The sequence below is a fragment of the Hypomesus transpacificus genome, chromosome 11 (genome assembly GCF_021917145.1).
Source record: "Hypomesus transpacificus isolate Combined female chromosome 11, fHypTra1, whole genome shotgun sequence".
Lineage (NCBI taxonomy): Eukaryota > Metazoa > Chordata > Actinopteri > Osmeriformes > Osmeridae > Hypomesus > Hypomesus transpacificus.
Window position 1 is genome coordinate 3,153,810 of NC_061070.1, and position 23,789 is coordinate 3,177,598.

Genomic DNA, 23,789 nt, shown 5'->3' on the forward strand with positions numbered 1-23,789 from the left:
ACTCAAGTGGGGATGAAGAACAAACCACAAACTCCCATTCTTGAACAGGACTGTCACAACCACCTGAGCAGGGCCCTCTTCCTCATCACTAGATTGTACAACATCGGTTGTCTCTTCGTCTGGATCATATTCTGTGTGTGTGTGTGTGTGTATGTGTGTGTGTGTATGTGTGTGTGTGTATGTGTGTGTGTGTGTGTGTGTGCATATTGTACTCAAACACATGTGCATGTTGGGTCTGGGAGGTTAAGTGTGTCCATTTGTTGTATGGGTGTGTGCCTGAACAACATTTTATAAAATACATCTTAGTTTTACCCATTTTTTGAATGACCGGTCATTTTTGACCGGGAACACCACAGGTGTACAAAAGTTAAATAAAACACCCACATTTTTATGAAATTCCTAAATATTTTTGGGGGCTGTTTAGATACCCTGTGTGGACAAAGTCATGGAACCTTATGGCAATCAGAATAAATTAACTACATTTTTTTCAGGGAGAAAACTAGTAAATCGGTCCATTTTGACCAGAACACAACAGGAGGGCTAGATTAAAAAAAGAAATCTATGCACCACTAGTATGTATATTTACAATACACAGTATGTGTGGATTAACACTGTACCACAGTGCTACACACACACCTGTTATAATGTGACAACCAACTCAAAGTTTGTATTTTTTATTGACATACTACACAAAAACATTTTTCATACCTGAACAAAAGATTTTTTACATTTAGGTGTTGGCACAGTGTAGTGACAACATACCCCCTGCAGAGGGCAGCACTAACCTATGTATTACATCCATGCACAAACACAGTTATTCAGACATTCATGTCTGTCTCTGTTAGTGTACCCGTCTGTCTGCCTGTCATTCTGACATGCCTGCCTGCCTCTCTGTCTGTCTGTGCCTAACTGCCTGCCTGCCCGCCTGCATGCCCGGCTGCCTGCCAGTCTGTCTGTCTGTCTGTCTGTCTGTCTGTCTGTCTGTCTGTCTGTCTGTCTGTCTGTCTGTCTGTCTGTCTGTCTGTCTGTCTGTCTACCCCCTCAAATAGACCTTGCCATCTTTCAGCTCTTCTAGCCAGCCAATCACAGGCCTGTCATCATCTTAGCCAGCCAACCGCATGTAAGTCCACATCTCTATTGACATGCTGAAAGGAGTGACGAGGGCTGCTCTTCACGCTGCTGAGGGTGATGGTGATGACGCTGGTGATGACGCTGGTGATGACGCTGATGCATGGTTGTATGATGGGCTGCATCTCTCGCATCACAACAGGGGGGGGAGGGGGGAATAGGATGAAGAGAGGGGAAGGAGAAAGGGTGAACGTGGGAAGGAGAAGGGGTGAATGTGGGTTGTAATTACAGGTAAAGTCGTCAGGAAGGTGTTGGAGACCATATCTGGTTCTTTCTGATCATGAGACCATTCATACTCCTACTCAAGCAGCCCTGGCATTTGAACTGATTTTTAACACCAGGCAGACTAACATTGACAAAGAAACAAGTCAGTGTTCCTAAAATGCCTCTTTAAACCTTAGGCTAGGTGTATTGAGGCCCAAGCCTTTTTTTAAATCTGAAAACCAAAGCATAAAGCAGACCTTTTTTATTTTAAACCTAAAAAGCCCCGAAGGCAGTTTTCTCTCTCTCCAAGCCTAATAATCCCATTTGGATCCTATTGAAAAACAGCTCTCTCTGTTAGAGCCCGGCATTGACGCAAGCAGCTCTGACGTCAGTACTGCAGTGAATGAGAAGTGGGGAGAGGGAGAAGGGGGAGGGCCGCGGAGCACCGAGCGTGTTTGCCCTCAGAAAATACGGCAGACGAGCGTCACTGGCATAAACGCAACTGTATGCCACTTCGAAAAATTCAAAAGAGACTCCCATGAAACCACATAAAATCAATTGAAGACGTGAGAAACTAAACAATCAATTTGCGTCATGAAACAATTATGGGTTGTTGGTCAGAGAAAGAGAGAGAGAGAGAGAGTGAGTGAGATAGAGATAGAGATAGAGAGAGAAAGAGAGAGAGAGAGAGAGAGAGAGAGAGAGAGAGAGAGAGAGAGAAAAGGGAGAGACTGAGGGAAAAAGAAAAGTGTGTGCGTGTAGGGGTGTGTGTGTCTAGATGACTAAAAGCTCAACAGGTGGCTAGACTCGAGCATGTCTCCAGAGAAACCAGTAGCTGTACACATGAACGGGATTAAAAGCAGAAGAGAGGGATGAAGCAGGTTATGATTACCTTTTGTTTATGGTTCTTTGTTTGCTCACATCTGAAGATATTTAGGTCTCGGTAAAGTACCTAAACAGTCGGTTGAATGGGTCGATTCATAGCCGGACTATGTGAGCAGTGTGTAAAGGTCTTGGTGTTTAGCGCAAGTATCATGATGGGTTTGGTGGTTATTACATGGAGTTCATCTAAAAGTGTCGCCTTGACACAGGTAGTTTACGGGAGGAGAAAGACCAAGGAAAAAAACGGTTAAATAAAAAGCCACTGACGTCATTGCCCCTTCCAGAACGAGGGAGCCACCCCCGGAGCGTCTCGCGAAGCGTACCACTTACTTACTGTCTCAAACCTCAAGTTGCTGTGTTAAGTACCTTTTAGTGAGACGGACATCTGCCTGCATAGGCGGAGAAGATAAAGACATTGTTTCGCTGCCTTAAACCTGGTCGCTAAAGACAGGCGCTAAACCATGCACGTTTGGTCGAGTTATGTTTCCTTAGCAACAGGATTAAGAAGTTTTACAAAAGGACTCAGAAGACAAGCGGAGTGTTCTACACACGTCCACGGACTGACGGCGCGTTTTACCAAGAAGAGGAAAAGAGCAAAGCTGTTTACTCTTCTCCCAGCGGGGTTCCCGGTGCTGTGTGGCGGACCGGCACGGAAGGAAGAAATCTGAAGAGGCGTGCGCCAGATGTTGGCATCTTTCACCCATGGCTCCCTGGCCGTGTCACAACAATCATAATGCGCGCGGGTGCCAAATGGACACCATAGGGTTTCCGGTCAGTCATGTTAGATGGACTGCTGCCTTACCTCCGCAAGAGTCAGTTGTTAGTATGAACGAGAGCGAGAAGGGGAGAGTACGTCATGTAGACTAACATCACACCTGTGAGCCTGCAGGCCTGTGCTCTCCACAGGTCCCTGGCTTTTGCACGTGTCATTTTAGCGCGCCAGAGATTCACGCATGAAACGAGAAACATCCAGGTGACTGATTTTAAGGAAATGAAAACAATGTTAACCATAAAGTGCGTGTTTGAGCCGCTAGTCTGTCTCGGAGTCATGAAAGGGCGCAAATTACTTCTCGTGCGTAATTTCCCACCCAGCACGGGACAGAATACGCCGGGACACACGTGATCAACAAATCACCTCCGCTGCAACATTTCTCGTTTGTCAGAGAAAAAAGATAAGCCTATCGCCTCCCCGAAGACGGACATTTATATTACCGCTGTTGTCACCGACAGTACCTCAATCCGTACGTCTGCGGTGACCGGGCATTTGCGCACCTGCCAACTTCCTCAGTCTGAACTGGTCGGAAACACACTGGTCTAGGTGGGAGAATAGAGAGAACAGTGAAGAAGAGAAGAGGTCTGGATGAACAATACTGACGTTTATCAGGACCTCTGCTCTCTTCAACCTCTGACTGGTACACGAACCCAACTGTGATTTGCTGCTAGCATCTTGTTACACACCTCCTCTCGCTTGCGCTACACCGAAGGACCCGGGCGTCATTGCTAAACAAAGAGCGCCAAATGTCGAAGAAACGGAAAAGTCCTGGGGCCCTTGCACGTGTTGAAGACTTCCAGCATACAGGAAGCAGTGACACAGGTACGTTATTCGACGTCTATATAGTGCGTGTTGTAGGCTACGTGGAAGCTTCTGGTTCAATGGTGATGAAAGTTATGTCAGAATTATTTAAAATATGCAGTTTATATAAATACATACTATGCATTAGGTTTGACAACGATACCATACTCCTGTCGTGTATGTCTGGAGTGTGATTTACACCAGAATTGGCTAAATCAGTCTGTTACAGGAAGTGATTAAGGAACAGTAGGCCTACCATAGAAGAAGTCGTTTTTTTATTGATTGAAACAGCGTAGCTCAGAGGAGAGCAGCTGCTTAGTGACCAAGCTCTCTAGACAGCGCGTTTAATCCACTCGGCATGAACGCTGTCAATCATGCTGCATACAATTTTAGCATAGCCTGCTCTGCAACGTCCTAATCTCACTTGTTGTAATCTGAAAATCATGAAGTAGTATCGAGAACTCTGTGGAGCTGTGTTTGTGTTGGGACAGAGAGCATGGCCCTGGGCCTGAGGTGGTGTGGCTGCTGGGCCAGGATCCAGCCAGGCTGCAGGGTCTTGGTTCGGGGCCCAGACCGGAGGTTTCCTTGGCAAGCAGGAAGAAGAGACAGGAACATCCTCCACTCCCTCGCTGAGCGTGACATCTGGGCCCTCCTCTCCTCTCTCCCCTCCTCTCCTCTACACTCTCATCTTTTCCTTTCCTCTCTTTTCCTTTCCTTTCCTCTCCTCTCTCATCTCCTCTACTCTCCTCCTCCTCCCCATCTCCCTTCCTCCCCTCCCCCCCTTTCCACTCTCCTCCCCTCCCCTCCACCTCTCCTCCACCTTTCCTCTTCTCCCTACTGTCCGGCCCTACAGTCCATCCCTGCATCTCAAATACAAGGCCCTATAATAATCCACAGAAATTCACCAATCATAGCTGCTCGCAACACACATGTGGTCATGAACACACATTCCTAATCCGACGTGTCACATCATCCAGACTGCCCCTGGATTACACAGCTCTCTGGCTTCCATTGAAGGGCACAATGAGCATACTAACTGACTGACAGACAGACAAACACAGGAAAGATGGCCGGATTCTAAGAGACTGTTACTACCCATCCTTCAGTCTTTTTACTCGTTGTCTTCTGGCTGGCGTTACCGCAGCATTTGGTCTCGCACACACAGACTGGACTACAGTTTCTTTCCAAGGGCCATCAGGCTTCTGAATGAACATTGATATCGACATTGATACACTGTCGACACTACTCTAGTCACTTTCAGCTACTGGTTGCACAATCAGCAATATTGCACTAATATTACCCTACTTGTCTCTAAATTAATATAGATTATAAAGTCAGTATAGGATATTATGTGTATTATAGGTTTAGTATACTTTATTGTTTATTATTTTGTATATTTAGGAGGTTTATAGTAAGGAGGTTTACAGTAAGTACATTCCCCCCGAGACAAGTAGGGTGAAGTGCCTTGCCCAAGGACACAACGTCATTGCGGGGCACTGCCGGGAATCGAACCGGCAAGCTTCTGATTAATAGCCCAAGTCACTAACTGCTCAGCCTTGAACTTGAAACTGACTGACTGACTGACTGAGACTGACTGACTGGCTCCACTTATATCTGGATTGCTTGTTAGATGCATGCTAATATAAGATAACGTCTTGGTCGGACGCCTGCACACAAACACACTGAAAGCAGCTTTGTGATGGGGGTGTGGCTACAACTACAGAACAACCCCCCCCCCCCCTCCATGCCACCCAATCAGTATTAGAGACAGGTTTCCCTCCCACCCTGCTCCTGTCTGTTCGCAAGTCTGTCTGTCTGTCTGTCTGTCTGTCTACAAGCCTGCCAGTCTCTGTTTGTCTCTCTGTCAGCGCACAAGTTTTCTCTCCTCTTCCTCTACATTTCCTGCTGTTGATGTTTATCCATGTTTGGGAGATGAGCGTTTGAATGCACCATTGAACCTACCTGACAAGCTGCTCCTGTCACATCTCCTAGGTTACTAGATTCTTCTGGTTCATCTCCTAGGTTACTAGCTGCACCAGGTTCATATCCTAGGTTACAAGCTGCTGGTACTGTATGTCTTATGCTGTAACTAGTTGACCTGCTCAATGCGCAAAATGTGTGTGTGTATGTGAAAGAGAGTGAGATAAAGAGAGAGTATGAGAGAGATCGAAAGTGCTTATGTTGGCTTAGAGACACAGAGACATCCCCCATTCTCTGACAGTATATGTGTGGGCAACATAAGTACACTTGTCCTTTACAGCAGCCCCACCTGGTGGTGCAGTTCCAAACTGCACAGAAGGGCCCTGGAGATGTGTGTCATGATACAGTGTTTCTCTATCTTTTGTAATGATTATCTTCTCTCTAGAGTGCTTTGGAGTTGGGCTAAGGTGGATGACTAAATAGTTCAGCTCTCTGGTCTAGTCCTCTGCTCTGTCCTCCATGTTCAGTCTCTCTCCTTGCCCCCCCTGCACTCTCTTTTCCTCCTCCCTGCCTCTCTCCAGTCCTCTCTCGCAGGCTGCTGTCCATTCAGACCTCTTCCCTCTGTTTTCTCCTTTGACTCCCTCCTCTTCCCTAATCTTTTCTCCTTTCCCTTCCTCTCCCCTCCTCTCTCCTCTCTTTTCCTCTCCCTTCCTCTCCCCTCCTCTCTCCTCCTCTCCCCCTTCCTCTCCTCTCTTCTGCTCTCCCCTCCTCTCTCTTTCTCTCCCTTCCTCTCCCCTTCTTTCCCCTCCTCCCCCCTTCTCTCCTCCTCTCTTCTCCTCTCCTCTCTTCTCTCCCCTCCTCTCTCCTCCTCTCCCCCTCCTCTCTCTTCCTCTCCTCTCTTTTCCTCTCTCTTCTCCCTTTCTCTCCCTTCCTCTCCCATTCTCTCCCCTTCACTCCCTCCTCTCTTTTCTTCTCCTCTCCCCTTCTTTTCTCTTCTCTCCTCTACCCTCCTCTCTACTCCTCTCTCTTCTTCTCTCTTCCTCTCCCCTTCTCTCCCCTCGTCCCCCCTCCTCCCTTTCTATCTTTTCCTCTCTTCCGCCCCCCCCTTTCCTCCTCTCCTCCCTCCTTGCTTCCTCTCTCTTCCTCTCCTTTCTTCTTCCCTCCCCTCCTCTCCCCTTCTCCCCCTTCCTCTCCCCTCCTCTCCCCTTTTCTCCCTCTTCTCTTCTCCCCTCCTCTCCCCCTTCCTTTCCTCCTCTCTCTTCCTCTCCTCTCTTTTCCTCTCCCTTCCTCTCTCTTCCTCTCCCCTCCTCTCCCCTTCTCTCCCCTCCTTGCCCCTCCCCTCCTCTCTCTTCCTCTCCGCTACTCTCCCTTCCTCTCCGCTGCTCTCTCCTCCTCTTCCCCCTCCATTCCTCCTCTCTCTTCTTCTCCCTTCCTCTCCGCTCCTCCTCTCCCCCTTCCACTCCTCTCTCTTCCTCTCCTCTCCCCTCCTTTCTCCTCACACGTTTCTAAACGTTTGTGTATTTTGATTCATGGTCCTCCTGCAGCCCATGTTCAGTATACACCTCCCTCTCCCCCTCCCTCTCCCCCCTCCCACTCTATCCCCTTCTCTCCCGCCCTCCCTCTCCCTCCTCCTCTCCCTAGCCCTCTCTGTGGGTCTCTATTCTCCCCTCCTTCTCCCTCTCTTTTCATCTGGCCTCTTTTCCTCCTCACTCTCTCTCTCTGTTTTCTCTTATGTCGATATGGTTGTAATTCTTTCTTCTTTCTTTAACTTTAGACAAGCTAGTTGTTAGAGTATGAATGTATTTTGATATATTTTAGTATGTGACGTGAATAAGAAATTCACACACATTTTTTTTTTAAATGAAAACCATATTTACAGCTGGTCTTCCCACATCAAACACTCACTCTCACACACATTGAACAAAGTAGAGCATGATGATGATGGCTTTCATTGACGTCACACCCCGGATGATCTACATCGCTGCAGCATGCAAATATGTACTTGACCCACGCGCACGTGTGTGTGTGTGAATAGCTGGCGTTCCTGCCCGTGTGACAGAGCAGGGGCGGGGTGAGTGGGGGACCAGTAGCAGAGCTGTGAAGATGTATGCAGCCCCGTTCCAGAGGGCTGGGGTTTCATGGGCCGGAGTCTGACGTCAGCACTCCGGCTGGGCTGGGTCTCGTCAACCAGAGGGGGAGGGGCGGGGGGCACACGGCTCTGGGGTGTGTGCTGCATGTGATTGGTGTGTTGGAGTGTGTGTGTTGGAGTGTGTGTGTTGGAGTGTGTGTGTGTTGGAGTGTGTGTGTTGGAGTGTGTGTGTGTTGGAGTGTGTGTGTTGGAGTGTGTGTGTGTTGGAGTGTGTGTGTTGGAGTGTGTGTGTGTTGGAGTGTGTGTGTTGGAGTGTGTGTGTGTTGGAGTGTGTGTGTTGGAGTGTGTGTGTTGGAGTGTGTGTGTGTTGGAGTGTGTGTGTGTTGGAGTGTGTGTGTTGGAGTGTGTGTGTTGGAGTGTGTGTGTTGGAGTGTGTGTGTGTTGGAGTGTGTGTGTTGGAGTGTGTGTGTTGGAGTGTGTGTGTTGGAGTGTGTGTGTGTTGGAGTGTGTGTGTTGGAGTGTGTGTGTTGGAGTGTGTGTGTGTTGGAGTGTGTGTGTTGGAGTGTGTGTGTTGGAGTGTGTGTGTGTTGGAGTGTGTGTGTTGGAGTGTGTGTGTTGGAGTGTGTGTGTGTTGGAGTGTGTGTGTTGGAGTGTGTGTGTTGGAGTGTGTGTGTTGGAGTGTGTGTGTTGGAGTGTGTGTGTGTTGGAGTGTGTGTGTTGGAGTGTGTGTGTTGGAGTGTGTGTGTTGGAGTGTGTGTGTGTTGGAGTGTGTGTGTTGGAGTGTGTGTGTTGGGTGTGTGTGTTGGAGTGTGTGTGTTGGAGTGTGTGTGTGTTGGAGTGTGTGTGTTGGAGTGTGTGTGTTGGAGTGTGTGTGTGTTGGAGTGTGTGTGTTGGAGTGTGTGTGTGTTGGAGTGTGTGTGTTGGAGTGTGTGTGTTGGAGTGTGTGTGTGTTGGAGTGTGTGTGTTGGAGTGTGTGTGTTGGAGTGTGTGTGTGTTGGAGTGTGTGTGTTGGAGTGTGTGTGTTGGAGTGTGTGTGTGTTGGAGTGTGTGTGTTGGAGTGTGTGTGTGTTGGAGTGTGTGTGTGTTGGAGTGTGTGTGTTGGAGTGTGTGTGTGTTGGAGTGTGTGTGTTGGAGTGTGTGTGTTGGAGTGTGTGTGTTGGAGTGTGTGTGTGGAGTGTGTGTGTTGGAGTGTGTGTGTGTTGGAGTGTGTGTGTTGGAGTGTGTGTGTGTTGGAGTGTGTGTGTTGGAGTGTGTGTGTGTTGGAGTGTGTGTGTTGGAGTGTGTGTGTTGGAGTGTGTGTGTTGGAGTGTGTGTGTGTTGGAGTGTGTGTGTTGGAGTGTGTGTGTGTGTTGGAGTGTGTGTGTTGGTGTTGGAGTGTGTGTGTTGGAGTGTGTGTGTTGGAGTGTGTGTGTTGGAGTGTGTGTGTTGGGAGTGTGTGTGTTGGAGTGTGTGTGTTGGAGTGTGTGTGTTGGAGTGTGTGTGTTGGAGTGTGTGTGTTGGAGTGTGTGTGTGTTGGAGTGTGTGTGTGTTGGAGTGTGTGTGTTGGAGTGTGTGTGTTGGAGTGTGTGTGTGGAGTGTGTGTGTTGGAGTGTGTGTGTTGGAGTGTGTGTGTTGGAGTGTGTGTGTTGGAGTGTGTGTGTTGGAGTGTGTGTGTGGAGTGTGTGTGTTGGAGTGTGTGTGTGTTGGAGTGTGTGTGTTGGAGTGTGTGTGTTGGAGTGTGTGTGTTGGAGTGTGTGTGTTGGAGTGTGTGTGTGGAGTGTGTGTGTTGGAGTGTGTGTGTTGGAGTGTGTGTGTGTTGGAGTGTGTGTGTTGGAGTGTGTGTGTTGGAGTGTGTGTGTTGGAGTGTGTGTGTTGGAGTGTGTGTGTTGGAGTGTGTGTGTTGGAGTGTGTGTGTTGGAGTGTGTGTGTTGGAGTGTGTGTGTTGGAGTGTGTGTGTTGGAGTGTGTGTGTGGAGTGTGTGTGTTGGAGTGTGTGTGTTGGAGTGTGTGTGTTGGAGTGTGTGTGTTGGAGTGTGTGTGTTGGGTGTGTGTGTGTTGGAGTGTGTGTGTTGGAGTGTGTGTGTGGAGTGTGTGTGTTGGAGTGTGTGTGTTGGAGTGTGTGTGTGTTGGAGTGTGTGTGGAGTGTGTGTGTTGGAGTGTGTGTGTTGGAGTGTGTGTGTGTTGGAGTGTGTGTGTTGGAGTGTGTGTGTGTGTTGGAGTGTGTGTGTTGGAGTGTGTGTGTTGGAGTGTGTGTGTTGGAGTGTGTGTGTTGGAGTGTGTGTGTTGGAGTGTGTGTGTTGGAGTGTGTGTGTTGGAGTGTGTGTGTTGGAGTGTGTGTGTTGGAGTGTGTGTGTTGGAGTGTGTGTGTTGGAGTGTGTGTGTTGGAGTGTGTGTGTGTTGGAGTGTGTGTGTTGGAGTGTGTGTGTTGGAGTGTGTGTGTTGGAGTGTGTGTGTGTTGGAGTGTGTGTGTTGGAGTGTGTGTGTTGGAGTGTGTGTGTTGGAGTGTGTGTGTGTTGGAGTGTGTGTGTTGGAGTGTGTGTGTGTTGGAGTGTGTGTGTTGGAGTGTGTGTGTTGGAGTGTGTGTGTTGGAGTGTGTGTGTTGGAGTGTGTGTGTTGGAGTGTGTGTGTTGGAGTGTGTGTGTTGGAGTGTGTGTGTTGGAGTGTGTGTGTTGGAGTGTGTGTGTTGGAGTGTGTGTGTGTTGGAGTGTGTGTGTTGGAGTGTGTGTGTTGGAGTGTGTGTGTTGGAGTGTGTGTGTTGGAGTGTGTGTGTGTTGGAGTGTGTGTGTTGGAGTGTGTGTGTTGGAGTGTGTGTGTTGGAGTGTGTGTGTGTTGGAGTGTGTGTGTTGGAGTGTGTGTGTGTTGGAGTGTGTGTGTTGGAGTGTGTGTGTGTTGGAGTGTGTGTGTTGGAGTGTGTGTGTTGGAGTGTGTGTGTTGGAGTGTGTGTGTGTTGGAGTGTGTGTGTTGGAGTGTGTGTGTTGGAGTGTGTGTGTGTTGGAGTGTGTGTGTTGGAGTGTGTGTGTTGGAGTGTGTGTGTTGGAGTGTGTGTGTGTTGGAGTGTGTGTGTTGGAGTGTGTGTGTTGGTGTGTGTGTGTTGGAGTGTGTGTGTTGGAGTGTGTGTGTTGGAGTGTGTGTGTTGGAGTGTGTGTGTGTTGGAGTGTGTGTGTTGGAGTGTGTGTGTTGGAGTGTGTGTGTTGGAGTGTGTGTGTGTTGGAGTGTGTGTGTTGGAGTGTGTGTGTTGGAGTGTGTGTGTTGGAGTGTGTGTGTTGGAGTGTGTGTGTTGGAGTGTGTGTGTTGGAGTGTGTGTGTGTTGGAGTGTGTGTGTTGGAGTGTGTGTGTTGGAGTGTGTGTGTGTTGGAGTGTGTGTGTTGGAGTGTGTGTGTTGGAGTGTGTGTGTTGGAGTGTGTGTGTGTTGGAGTGTGTGTGTTGGAGTGTGTGTGTTGGAGTGTGTGTGTGTTGGAGTGTGTGTGTTGGAGTGTGTGTGTTGGAGTGTGTGTGTTGGAGTGTGTGTGTTGGAGTGTGTGTGTTGGAGTGTGTGTGTTGGAGTGTGTGTGTTGGAGTGTGTGTGTTGGAGTGTGTGTGTGTTGGAGTGTGTGTGTTGGAGTGTGTGTGTTGGAGTGTGTGTGTTGGAGTGTGTGTGTTGGAGTGTGTGTGTTGGAGTGTGTGTGTTGGAGTGTGTGTGTTGGAGTGTGTGTGTGTTGGAGTGTGTGTGTTGGAGTGTGTGTGTTGGAGTGTGTGTGTTGGAGTGTGTGTGTTGGAGTGTGTGTGTTGGAGTGTGTGTGTGTTGGAGTGTGTGTGTTGGAGTGTGTGTGTTGGAGTGTGTGTGTTGGAGTGTGTGTGTTGGAGTGTGTGTGTTGGAGTGTGTGTGTTGGAGTGTGTGTGTTGGAGTGTGTGTGTGTGTTGGAGTGTGTGTGTTGGAGTGTGTGTGTGTTGGAGTGTGTGTGTTGGAGTGTGTGTGTTGGAGTGTGTGTGTTGGAGTGTGTGTGTGTTGGAGTGTGTGTGTTGGAGTGTGTGTGTTGGAGTGTGTGTGTTGGAGTGTGTGTGTTGGAGTGTGTGTGTTGGAGTGTGTGTGTTGGAGTGTGTGTGTGTTGGAGTGTGTGTGTGTTGGAGTGTGTGTGTTGGAGTGTGTGTGTTGGAGTGTGTGTGTTGGAGTGTGTGTGTGTTGGAGTGTGTGTGTTGGAGTGTGTGTGTTGGAGTGTGTGTGTTGGAGTGTGTGTGTGTTGGAGTGTGTGTGTTGGAGTGTGTGTGTTGGAGTGTGTGTGTTGGAGTGTGTGTGTGTTGGAGTGTGTGTGTTGGAGTGTGTGTGTGTGTGGAGTGTGTGTGTGTTGGAGTGTGTGTGTTGGAGTGTGTGTGTTGGAGTGTGTGTGTTGGAGTGTGTGTGTGTTGGAGTGTGTGTGTTGGAGTGTGTGTGTTGGAGTGTGTGTGTTGGAGTGTGTGTGTGTTGGAGTGTGTGTGTTGGAGTGTGTGTGTTGGAGTGTGTGTGTTGGAGTGTGTGTGTTGGAGTGTGTGTGTTGGTGTGTGTGTGTGTTGGAGTGTGTGTGTTGGAGTGTGTGTGTGTTGGAGTGTGTGTGTTGGAGTGTGTGTGTTGGAGTGTGTGTGTTGGAGTGTGTGTGTTGGAGTGTGTGTGTTGGAGTGTGTGTGTTGGAGTGTGTGTGTTGGAGTGTGTGTGTGTTGGAGTGTGTGTGTTGGAGTGTGTGTGTGTTGGAGTGTGTGTGTGTTGGAGTGTGTGTGTTGGAGTGTGTGTGTTGGAGTGTGTGTGTTGGAGTGTGTGTGTGTTGTGTGTGTGTTGGAGTGTGTGTGTTGGAGTGTGTGTGTTGGAGTGTGTGTGTGTTGGAGTGTGTGTGTTGGAGTGTGTGTGTTGGAGTGTGTGTGTGTTGGAGTGTGTGTGTTGGAGTGTGTGTGTGTTGGAGTGTGTGTGTGTTGGAGTGTGTGTGTTGGAGTGTGTGTGTTGGAGTGTGTGTGTTGGAGTGTGTGTGTGTTGGAGTGTGTGTGTTGGAGTGTGTGTGTTGGAGTGTGTGTGTGTTGGAGTGTGTGTGTGTTGGAGTGTGTGTGTTGGAGTGTGTGTGTTAGAGTGTGTGTGTGTTGGAGTGTGTGTGTTGGAGTGTGTGTGTTGGAGTGTGTGTGTTGGAGTGTGTGTGTGTTGGAGTGTGTGTGTTGGAGTGTGTGTGTTGGAGTGTGTGTGTTGGAGTGTGTGTGTTGGAGTGTGTGTGTGTTGGAGTGTGTGTGTTGCCTGTGTCACCGTGTGAGAGCACTTGTGGTGTGTGTGTCTGTGTGTCTGGTTGCCTGTGTGTCTGTCTGCTTGTGTGTCTGGTTGTCTGTGTGTCTGTCTGCTTGTGTGTCTGGTTGTGTGTCTGGTTGCCTGTGTGTCTGGTTGCCTGTGTGTGTCTGGTTGCCTGTGTGTCTGGTTGTGTGTCTGTCTGGTTGTGTGTCTGCTTGTGTGTCTGGTTGTGTGTCTGGTTGTGTGTCTGTGTGTCTGTCTGCTTGTGTGTCTGGTTGTGTGTCTGGTTGTGTGTCTGGTTGTGTGTCTGGTTGCCTGTGTGTGCTAGTATTGTATCACGCTGCTGTTTCAGCCATGTGTAGTCAAAATGTAGTCAGATTGTTGTATGAAGTCAGAAGGTTATGTGTACAGAAAAAAAACATTTGTGTCTTAAGATGAAGGGGCTGTAATGGAAAGTTAGTGCGACTCGTGCTTTGGATTCTGGAGGCACCAGTCATGGTGATCTAAAAGGGGGCAAGGGTGTATTTCAGCTGTCAGCAGTCCCCAGGAGAGAGCAGCTCATCTGGGCTACTCTTCTCCACCAGCTCCCCCTCCTCCCAGTCTGCTGGTGCTGCCGAAGTCTAGCAAAGACAAATGCTCAAATGCAACAAAAATCTGATTAACTGATTGAAACAAACTGATTTAAATAAACCCCATCTTAAACCAATTGGCTGCATTAGTGTTTTGTACATTTGTAACCAATATGGTTGTATTTTGAATTATCTACGTAACTTAAGTGAAAATGTGTCCGGTGACCTAAAGTATAACTCCTTGAGGAACAGAGGAGAGGAGACTGATTTTCTGGTGCAACATTAGTTACTTTAATCTGAACTGACAAACAAACAACAATAGAGATGACAGCAAACATTTTAACAACAGTAAAAATTACATGACATGTAATTTTTCAAACATGATATCTCAACTATGCTGTCAAAATATGTAACCTTTATTCATTAAGGAAATAAAAGGGACACTGAGACCTGTATCTGGTAACGTGAAATTGTATTTAACCTTTATTTAACAAGACAGAATCATTTAAAACAACATCTTATTTCCAGTGATGGCCTGGCAAAAAGTACAAGCAAGGGAGCGGGGAAGGGGGCTAAAAAGTACAAGCAAGGGAGCGGGGAAGTACTAAAAAGTACAACAGCACACAACCACAGCCGAACAGACATACAGAAAAAGCAACAACCAAAAACAAGCAGGTTAACAAAGCAGGGCATTAGTACATAGGGAGTCAGAGGGGATAACAAGGTTAAAAGCACAAAAAGCACAAAGCAAGACACAGACATTATTTACACCAAACAACAACCACAATCAAGACATAGGCCGAATCCCAATACTCCCCCTTACCCCTTCCCCTTAGTTTTGCGCGTTCCCGTGAGAGCTAGTGGTGTCCCAATACTCTTTTGAAACTAGAGGAAGGGCTAAGACTAAGGGGTATACACCCCTTAAAACCAAGTAAGATTGGGAGCTTACTTGAAACCTAGGGCTATGTGAAAACTGCGCGAACGGCAACAATGGCGACCAAATCATCCAGAGAGTCTGATAAATGTTATATTATCAGCTTAATTAATTGATAAAAAAATTATGACAGTCTTGTTTTGTGTTATGTTGAGTATGAGGTTTTCTAGAATACAGTCATGAACATATGAAGCATAGCGCAAGTTCAGTCAGGCAAGACCGATCCCTGCACTCGGGCGCATTCATAGTATGCACTACTCACTCCCCCCGCTAAGAACGCCCTACCCTCCCCCGTTCCCGGGTTGGGCGGTCACTGGGGTTCAGGTTGATTAGCGCTCCCGCCTACAATACATGGCGTCATATGATCCGTGCCTTTAAATACGATTCTCTCCCTGTGTAGTTCGTTCATGCCATCAAGTGCGCGACCCTCCACCACCCCGTCGCCACCCGGTTCCTGTCTCCTTCTTCGACTCGATTGGTCGTCGGATGTGCCACCGCCACCAGTGTCTGGTCTCCGCGGGGGATTCTCTTTGGGCGTTGGGCAGGCGCCCGTTGATTTATATAATTCCCCGCGGGGTCCAAGCTCCAAACATTGTAGTACATTTATTATGCTGTAATAAATATCTTTCACTATCCAGGTCTCTCCTGATTGAAATATATTTGCAACCATTTTCCTAATTGAAACGTTTCTAGAAATCGCTAGTTTGGTACGCTAATGTTACAGTTCTGAATTGCACAACAGTTCCGCATTTCTTTGACTAGCATGTCTACAGTTCTAAGTAAACTCCATTAGCAGCGAATTTCGTTTAATATCATTGCATGACACTACTATCTGCTTTGGAGATATCAATACGTGCTAGATGACGTACCTGTAACCAAGTGGCGTCCCATTTCCTAGGGCTATGTAGCCCTAACTCCTTACTTTCGAGGGCCAAGGGGAAGGGGGAAGTTAAGGGGAAGGGGGAAGGGGAAGGGGTAAGGGGGAGTATTGGGATTCGGCCATAGACTGACACTGGCAGATATGAATGAAGGATACAGGCCGGTGAGAAAACAAAGCAGGCAACATAGGTGCAACAGTAGGACAAACTAGGCAGTTGGCAACAGACAATAAAGACAAACCATAGGAATGAATAGGACAACAAGATACTGAGGGGAGGTGTGAGAAAGCATTTGAAACACTCAAATGGGTTATTTTCAGTAAACATGTATTATTTTTGGATAGGATAGGCTATGCTGGACTGGACTAGGCTGGGCTAGGCTAGACTGGGCTAGGCTAGACTGGGCTAGACTGGGCTGGACTGGGCTAGGCTTGACTAGGCTGTGCTAGACTGGGCTGGGCTGGGCCAGACTAGGCTGGGATCTGGGCTGTGCTGAGACAGAAGAGGGCATTGACAGATGGTGCGTTCATACTTGGTCCTGGCTGATACAGGTCAAACAGGTCAAACAGGAAACAGCAAAGCAGCACATGCGTGCTGGCGGCCATTTTTAGGTTTTCTAGAATGCTGGCTCACTCCATTCTAGGGTGTTCTCACTCTGTCTCTTTTTCTCTCTAGTGATACTATCTGTCTCCCTCTCTCTACTCTCTCTGTCTCCCTCTCTCTACTCTGTCTCCCTCTCTCTACTCTCTCTGTCTCCCTCTCTTTACTCTCTCTGTCTCCCTCTCTCTACTCTCTCTGTCTCCCTCTCTCTACTCTCTCTGTCTCCCTCTCTCTACTCTCTCTGTCTCCCTCTCTTTACTCTCCCTGTCTCCCTCTCTCTACTCTCTCTGTCTCCCTCTCTCTACTCTCTCTGTCTCCCTCTCTCTACTCTCTCTGTCTCTCTCTTTCTACTCTCTCTGTCTCCCTCTCTCTACTCTCTGTCTCCCTCTCTCTACTCTCTCTGTGTCCCTCTCTCTACCTTTGACTTTCATTCCCTCTCTATTGTGTATGTTTCTACCATTTATCAGATGTTGTGGTTTAGTTAATATAGCTATGCTCTGTGTAAATCTAGATGTTAGCTTGTGGCTAATGTTCGGCTAGAGCTAGGGTCGTTAACAAGCTGCGGGTGAGAGCAGATCCAGTCCAGACCGCAGGGTGTTCTAAGGTCAGGGCTTGATGTCAGAGGAACTGTGAAAAACCCCTTCATCTCAGTCCTACGGCCTGTACCGACCCTTTTGTGAAAAGTACAACTGTCTCGTGGACCCTGTGGAAAAGGTCTGTTAGGGGTTAGGGGTCAAGGTCAGAGGTCAGGTTGAGGCTTCACATCTGATATTGTGTCGAAGATGAGACTCATCTCATGGGTCTAGTTTTTTAATATGATTTACATGATTCATTCAAATGTAATGGCTTCAAATGTACAATATATCATTGGAACTGTGGTTGATATTATAAAAATCGCCTGCATGTAAATGTGACACATCATTTTAAAAAGTAGAATGAAGACCTTGAAAACTTATTTGACAAAATCATAAAATACAGTGCATCCAGAAAGCATTCTTCTTCACTTTTTCTACATGTTATATTACTGCCGTATTTCAAAATTGATTAAATGCATTTTTCTCCTCAAAATTCTACACACAAGAAATTCTACACAAAATATATATATTATTTTTTTTGCAAATCTATTTACAAATATATATTACATTTACATAAGTATTCACAGCCTTTGCCATGACACTCAAAATTGAGCTTAGGTGCATTCTGTTTCCACAACTTGATTGTAGTCCACCTGTGGTAAATTCAGTTGATTGGACATGATTTGGAAAGGCACACACCAGTCTATATAAGGTCCCACAGTTGACAGTGCATGTCAGAGCACAAACCAAACCATGAAGTCTGTAGACCTCTGACACAGGATTGTATCAGGCACAGATCGGGGGGAGGGTACAGAAGGTCCCAATGAGCACAGTGTCTCCATCATCTGTAAATGAAAGAAGCTTGGAACCCCCAGGACTCTTCCTAGAGTTGGCCGCCCAGCCAAACTGAGCCATCAGGGGAGAAGGGCCTTAGTCAGGGAGGTTACCAAGAACCCAATGGTCACTCTGACTGAGCTCCAGTGTTGCTCTGTGAAGAGAGGAGAACCTTCTAGAAGGACAACCATCTCTGCAGTACTCCACCAATCAGGCCTGTATGGTAGAGTGGCCAGACAGAAGCCACTCCCAGTAAAAGGCACATGACGGCCCGTCTGGAGTTTACCAAAACGCACCTGAAGGACTCTCAGACTCTCTAGTCTGATGAAACAAAGATTGAACTCTTTGGCCTGAATGTCAACCGTCATGTCTGGAGAAAACCACCGCTCATCACCTGGCCAACACCATCCTTACAGTGAAGCATGGTGGTGGCAGCATCATGCTGTGGGGATGATTTTCAGCAGCAGGAACTGGGAGACTAGTCAGGGATGAGGGAAAGATGCACACATTGTACACTGTACATGCTGCAATGTACATGCTGCAATGTACAGTGTACAATGTACAATGTTTCATCCTTGATGAAAACCTGCTCCATAGCACTCTAGACCTCAGACTGAGGCGAATATTTATCTTCCAACAGGAGAACGACGCTAAGCACACAGCCAACATGTCAAAGGAGTGGCTTTGGGGCACTGTGAATGTCCTTGAGTGGCCCAGCCAAAGCCCAGACTTGAACCCGATTGAACATCTCTGGAGAGATCTGAAAATGGCTGTGCACCGATGCTCCCCATCTAACCTGATGGAGCTTGAGAGGTCCTGCAAAGAAGAATGGGAGAAACTGCCCAAAAACAGGCGTGCCAAGCTTGTAGCATCTTACAAAAAAATACTTGAGGCTGTAATTGCTGCCAAAGGTGCTCCAACAAAGTATTGAGCAAAGGCTCTGAATACTTATGTACATGTTATATTTTAGTTCCTAATTTTTTCAAATCTATTTAAAAAAAATTGTTTGCTGTCATTATGGGTTATTGTGTTCAAAATTTTGGGGGAAAAATGAATTTTCGTCCATTTTGGAATAAGGCTGTGACATACAAAAATGTGGAAAAAGTGCAGTGCTGTAAATGCTTCCCCTGTGCACTGGAAATATACAGATCTGTAGATGAGAGTGCATTTAGTGTTTCCATCTCTATTTGTCTCTTGCAAATGTTTGCATTTGAATTATGCATTGAATTATCGATTGTTTACAATACTTACATTTACATTTAGTCATTTACTTACAGTGTATGGGCTTTTATTTTATTTTATAATACATTCGTTTTGCATTTGTGACTTTCCATATTTTCACCAAGCTTTTGTGTGTACATACTGGTACACACCAATATACATGTGTGTTGCCAGTTTACTGTAGGGTTAACAGTTTACTGTAGGGTTAACAGTTTCCTGTAGGGTTAACAGTTTACGGTATGGTTAACAGAAAGAGAAAACTGTGTGTGCCATTCACCTGCTGATGTCTGAATTTGACACACCTTCTTATACAGACACGTCCACATCCACACGCTGACAAACACATAGGATTGCCTGTACTCACATTCACACAAATAAATATATACATAGTGAATACACTCACTCACACATACATTACACATACTTTATACACACACATATATACAGCAACCACACATGCACTTACACACACAATCAGCATGCACACACACGCATACACATACATTCAGCATGCACACGCACGCACATACACACACATTCAGCATTCTCATACACACACATTCAGCATGCACACACATTCACAAACACACACGTATACAGTACACTCACAAATTTACACAAATGAACAATTCAAGGAGTTTGTTTCAAGATTGATTTACACATTTAGAATATGCCTACTCTGTTTCACATTTTAAATTAATTATGACTCTGATGTGCATCGTGCAGACAATAGAACGATGGACTGATTTAAGACAATGTTCTTGTTTTCACTCTGTACACAGTAGTTATACTGTCCGTGTAGTCTACCACAATTGCAGCCTTGCAATTTTTTTTTTGCATAGCCTATTGTTTGTCTAAAATGGTCTGTTATTTAATTCGCAGTATATTTTTTTCGTTTGGCAATGTTTAGATTGCTTGGTAAAGAGATTGGATACGGTTCATCCTGGTTTAAACTCCAGAACATGGGCAGTGCTGGTTCTGAGGCTCGCTATCTGAGCGCACTTTGCTAGATCAAGGCTGACATATTTGCAACGGTTTGGAAACTGTGTGGGGCCCTAAAGACGTCAATGAAACGTCAAAATGATTCAGGAAGTCCTTTGAATAAACCTCGAAGCAAAAAAAAATGCGCAGGAACAGAAACCAGAAAATTTGCATTAGAAATGGCTTAACCCGCGCAAGTGGGATACTGTGTATAATAGTGTCACTGTTTTATAAAAATAAGTGTCTTATGTTTGTATTAGGCTTACATAATTACATATAGCGTTAAAAAATTGAGCCGTTGGAAGAAAAATGCCTTGCATTTTGCGCTTACACGATGAAAACCAGTAAACATTTAGGCCTATCTCCCAGAATATTTGGTAATATGCTTGTTCATATTTGTATTGGTGTATATGCTTGGGTTGTTTTCAAATAGGCTTATTAGAAGCTAGTACATTGTGAACATTCACAATATAAATGTTAAACAGTTGTAATTTCAGTCATTACATTATGCAGCTCTATTATATTTGCAGTCTGGAAAATGTGTATGATTTTATAGTCTAATAATTACAGGCTAACAAGAACTTGTTTAAAAGGAATTATCATTAGACTGCAACATGCACGTACGTCCATTTAGCCTATGCAAGACAGTTGCACACCGTTACTGGTTTCAGTTCAAATGATAAAATAGCCTACATTATATGACACCCCGTAAACACACACACACACACCATGCCTGCTGGTTTTGGTACAACATTGATGCAGGTCTTTTTCTTATTTAGTCGAGCTTTAACACTAGGCTATATACCATGGGTCTTGACATAAAATCTAGAAATCAAATGTAGCCTTTGTTTTTGTATACACCACGACAGACACTGTTCTTGGCAGAGCTGGGCAGATCCATTATAGTAATCTGTAACAAGACCATTTATTTTGGCGGCTGAAACACAGGACGGGGTGTATAGTCTGAGGCTGCTGACGTCGCACCACATTTATGGGGGGGAAAAAACAAAGACAAGCGTAGAATCATACAAATGATTCCGATTTTTAAAACGAACATCTAATATAAAGATGAAACTCGCATCAGGACATAGTCCTCCTTGCCTCCCATTCCAAACCCCTTCTATTCCTCTGTTTATGCTCGTGAAACTCCCCAGTCGTCTCGCCTCTGTGGAACACAACCGACCCCCCGCCTCCCCCCGCCCCCGTTCCCTCTCGACCGTAGCTGTTCGAGCAAGAGCCGCAGACCCAAAGTCGGTTTGTGTTCACAGCCGGTTGTCGAGGGAGGCTTAGAACTAGCAACACCCGGGAGCAGTGGCCGGGAACTAGGGTACGTCGCACACAAGAACCGCGCATTCATTGCCCTGCTTCTCACCGTCCCTCTCTCTACGCCCTCCTACCGCCTTGCGCTGTCTCCCTCCTCCTCCTCCTCCTCTTCCTCTCCTCCGCATTCACAGAGCTGCCACGCCGAAGAGGCGGACCTACGTCTAGCTACACCTCGGAGCGCGGTGGGGGCAGATCTCTCTCCCCTTTCCCGTGATACTTACGGCATCCCAACGCTCGAGAGGCACGGGCCGGTAGGAAGCATCCCAGCGCATTTCTGGAGGAATTCTTTCCGCGGGATTCTTAGCAGCGGGGCTGCCTAACAGCCGACCTCCGCAGGGGCGTGCGTCTCTCAGTACTTCTCCATCCTTGCGTTCACCACCAGACATGGAAGATGGTCCGCCTTCAACAAGCTGTTTCAGAAGGTTAACGGACTGTTTTCTGGGTGCAAGTAGGTACTTTTAATTCATACCTTTTCCGATCTGATATGATCGTGCGGTAGGCTTTTCACTGATCTACTATTTACCACTTTTACCCAAAAGAATCCCATCGTATAAAGTTTATCCTTAGGCTACTTTGCTTTTGTTTTCGCTTTATGGCTTGAATAAGCTACATGCATGCTGAAGTGTTTTTCAACACTTGTTGAAACAGGAATAATTGTAAAAACTATACATTTGTCGTAAGCAATTTTAAATGGAGATCTGTTTGTATGATTCTAGATTCCGGGTAGCAGATTGATAGCGGACCTCGATAAGAAGGGTGGGGACTTCAGGGGTTTAACTAGTGTCGAACGGACTGAACTTGACTGACCGTGTGTATTGATCGTTAGCCCTGAACCTACTTTTCGGAAACCTAAAAGAACAATTGGACTTCTTGGGAAGAATTGTGTGATTCGGTAGGCTACTGTGGAGCTGTGTCCCGTAGGCTACATGCTTGTGAGAAGCGGCAAAAACGAGTCTAGACTGCATTGCGCGTTAATTCTTTGCTCTGGGTCGACGAGCTTTCAGCGATAAGTTGACACCGGACAGCGGAGAGTCAAAGCTACTCTCTAGGGTAGCTCGTATAGTAGATCGCTTTATTTTTTGGCACTTTGATATTCGCTCAGAATCCCATAGACTGCGTCTTAGGGTTTAGGCGTCTGTTTTTTGAGTGACCTATAGTAACCCATTGATAGATAGTAACCTATATATAGGAGGTTGCATATTGCTAACGACGCGTTATGATAACTATAGGCTACAGTGATTAGACATTTCAATAGTTTCAGAAATACTTGGCTTGGTGGGTGCAGAAGTGGTGAACAAAGTGAAATATTAAATTGTTTTATTGTGACAAGTTATCAAGTTAATACACTGGAGTAAGATAATGGCTTCAAATATATCATAATTTAATGTCTAATTCATTTAATCTTAATACAGACAATGTATAAACTATACACTGTTCGGCACGTCTTAGAGGTAGCTTCTTCCTACTATTATATTGCGCTATCCTATTTATTTCTCGGTCTTTTAGACTTTTTAATAATTATAATCTATTTTATTTAAAGGCACCTTTCTCGGTACTCAAAGACACCGTACAGAGGCACATAAGACATTTAAAATAACAACTTTAGATTTTTTTAATTCAAAACTTTTACTATAACAAGTCTTATACTCGTTGACCTCCCTCTGTATATTATAACCAAATAAAGTGTTACTCAGTGTGGAAAGGTCTGCTTGAGTGACTGTACAGTTTACACCCTCAACATTTTAGATCGCACTCAAAGTCCTGCTCTTAATATAATCAGTCGATTACTCTGAGCACATTTAGGATAATCCTAACACACCTCTCTACCTATCACTCTTTGTGATTAACTGCATCTCTCAGGAAATTATTGAACAAGTCTGATAAATGTTTCACCAATGTCAATATCTCATCATGTATTTCCCCCTACATCGCAGATCAGAGTGGTCGGATTGACACTCGGGTGTTCTGAACATAGTCTGTTTTCATTATTGGCAGATGATCATTTGTACTCAGTGTTTGATAGGACGGGAGAAGTAAGAGGACAGGGGAGGAAAGGAGATGACTGGGGAGGAGAGAAGTGGGGAAAAGAGGATGGGACAGTGTTGAAGAGAAAAAGAGGAGAGGGGAGAGGAGACAAGGAGAGTGGAAAGGAAGGGGGTAGACTGTCTATATTCTGTTGTCCTTCCCTCCGTCCTGAAGAGCAGCATGACTTCTCTCTGCTCTGAAAGCAAACACACACACTCACACACACACTCAAACACAGTTACACAAACACACACGCACACAAAAGATTGTTGATAGGCATTCTCAAAATCAATTGATGGTTGAGGAAGTGCCTAACTCAATGAAGAAGGCATCACTGCCAGACAGGAAGTCGGGATGCCAGGCACTTCCTGTCTTGTGAAAAATCATGTAATTAATGTAGTAGCTTTTCCCAAGACAAATAAGATATTTAAAAAGTCAATTCATTCAATGTCTGACGATTTACAGTGAGAAGATCCCAATTACTGTTCTTTATTTTGTTATTATGTTTATTATGTTTATTATGAAAGAGGAGAGGAGAGAAGAGACAGGAGGAGAAGGATGAAGAGAGGGGAGGGATGAAGAGAGGGGGGGAATGGATAACAGAGAGGAGAAGATGAAAGGAGAAAATAGACTGGAAAAAGAGGAGGGGAGAAGAGAGGAGATAAACCATGAGCGTTAAGGAGGGGACAGGTAGTGCATTGGGGAGGAAAGAAGCGGAGAAGGGAGTGTGGCTGTGTGTCCGTCTGTTACCAGAACAAGTGTGTTTTATGTGTTATTAGCCACGACTAGCCTAGTTGTGTATGTTTAGCTATACTTATGACAGTGTGTGTGTCATCATAGTGTGTGCGTGCTTAGCTGTA

General features: G+C 46.2%; 1 protein-coding gene across 7 annotated transcripts in view; it reads left to right on the top strand.

Annotated features, from left to right (window-relative positions):
* The first annotated feature begins 2,456 nt into the window (after positions 1-2,456).
* Positions 2,457-23,789, top strand: part of pde10a (phosphodiesterase 10A) — a 60,526-nt gene continuing 39,193 nt past the window's right edge. For 2 of the 7 annotated variants that reach the window (XM_047029206.1, XM_047029207.1), the window contains exon 1: positions 2,460-3,808. In XM_047029206.1, the coding sequence (XP_046885162.1) occupies positions 3,733-3,808 (76 nt within the window). In that variant the 5' untranslated portion in view covers positions 2,460-3,732. Of the gene's footprint in view, positions 3,809-20,823; positions 21,353-23,789 lie in introns of those variants that run through there. The other 5 variants (XM_047029204.1, XM_047029208.1, XM_047029203.1 and 2 more) reach the window with 4 other exon arrangements.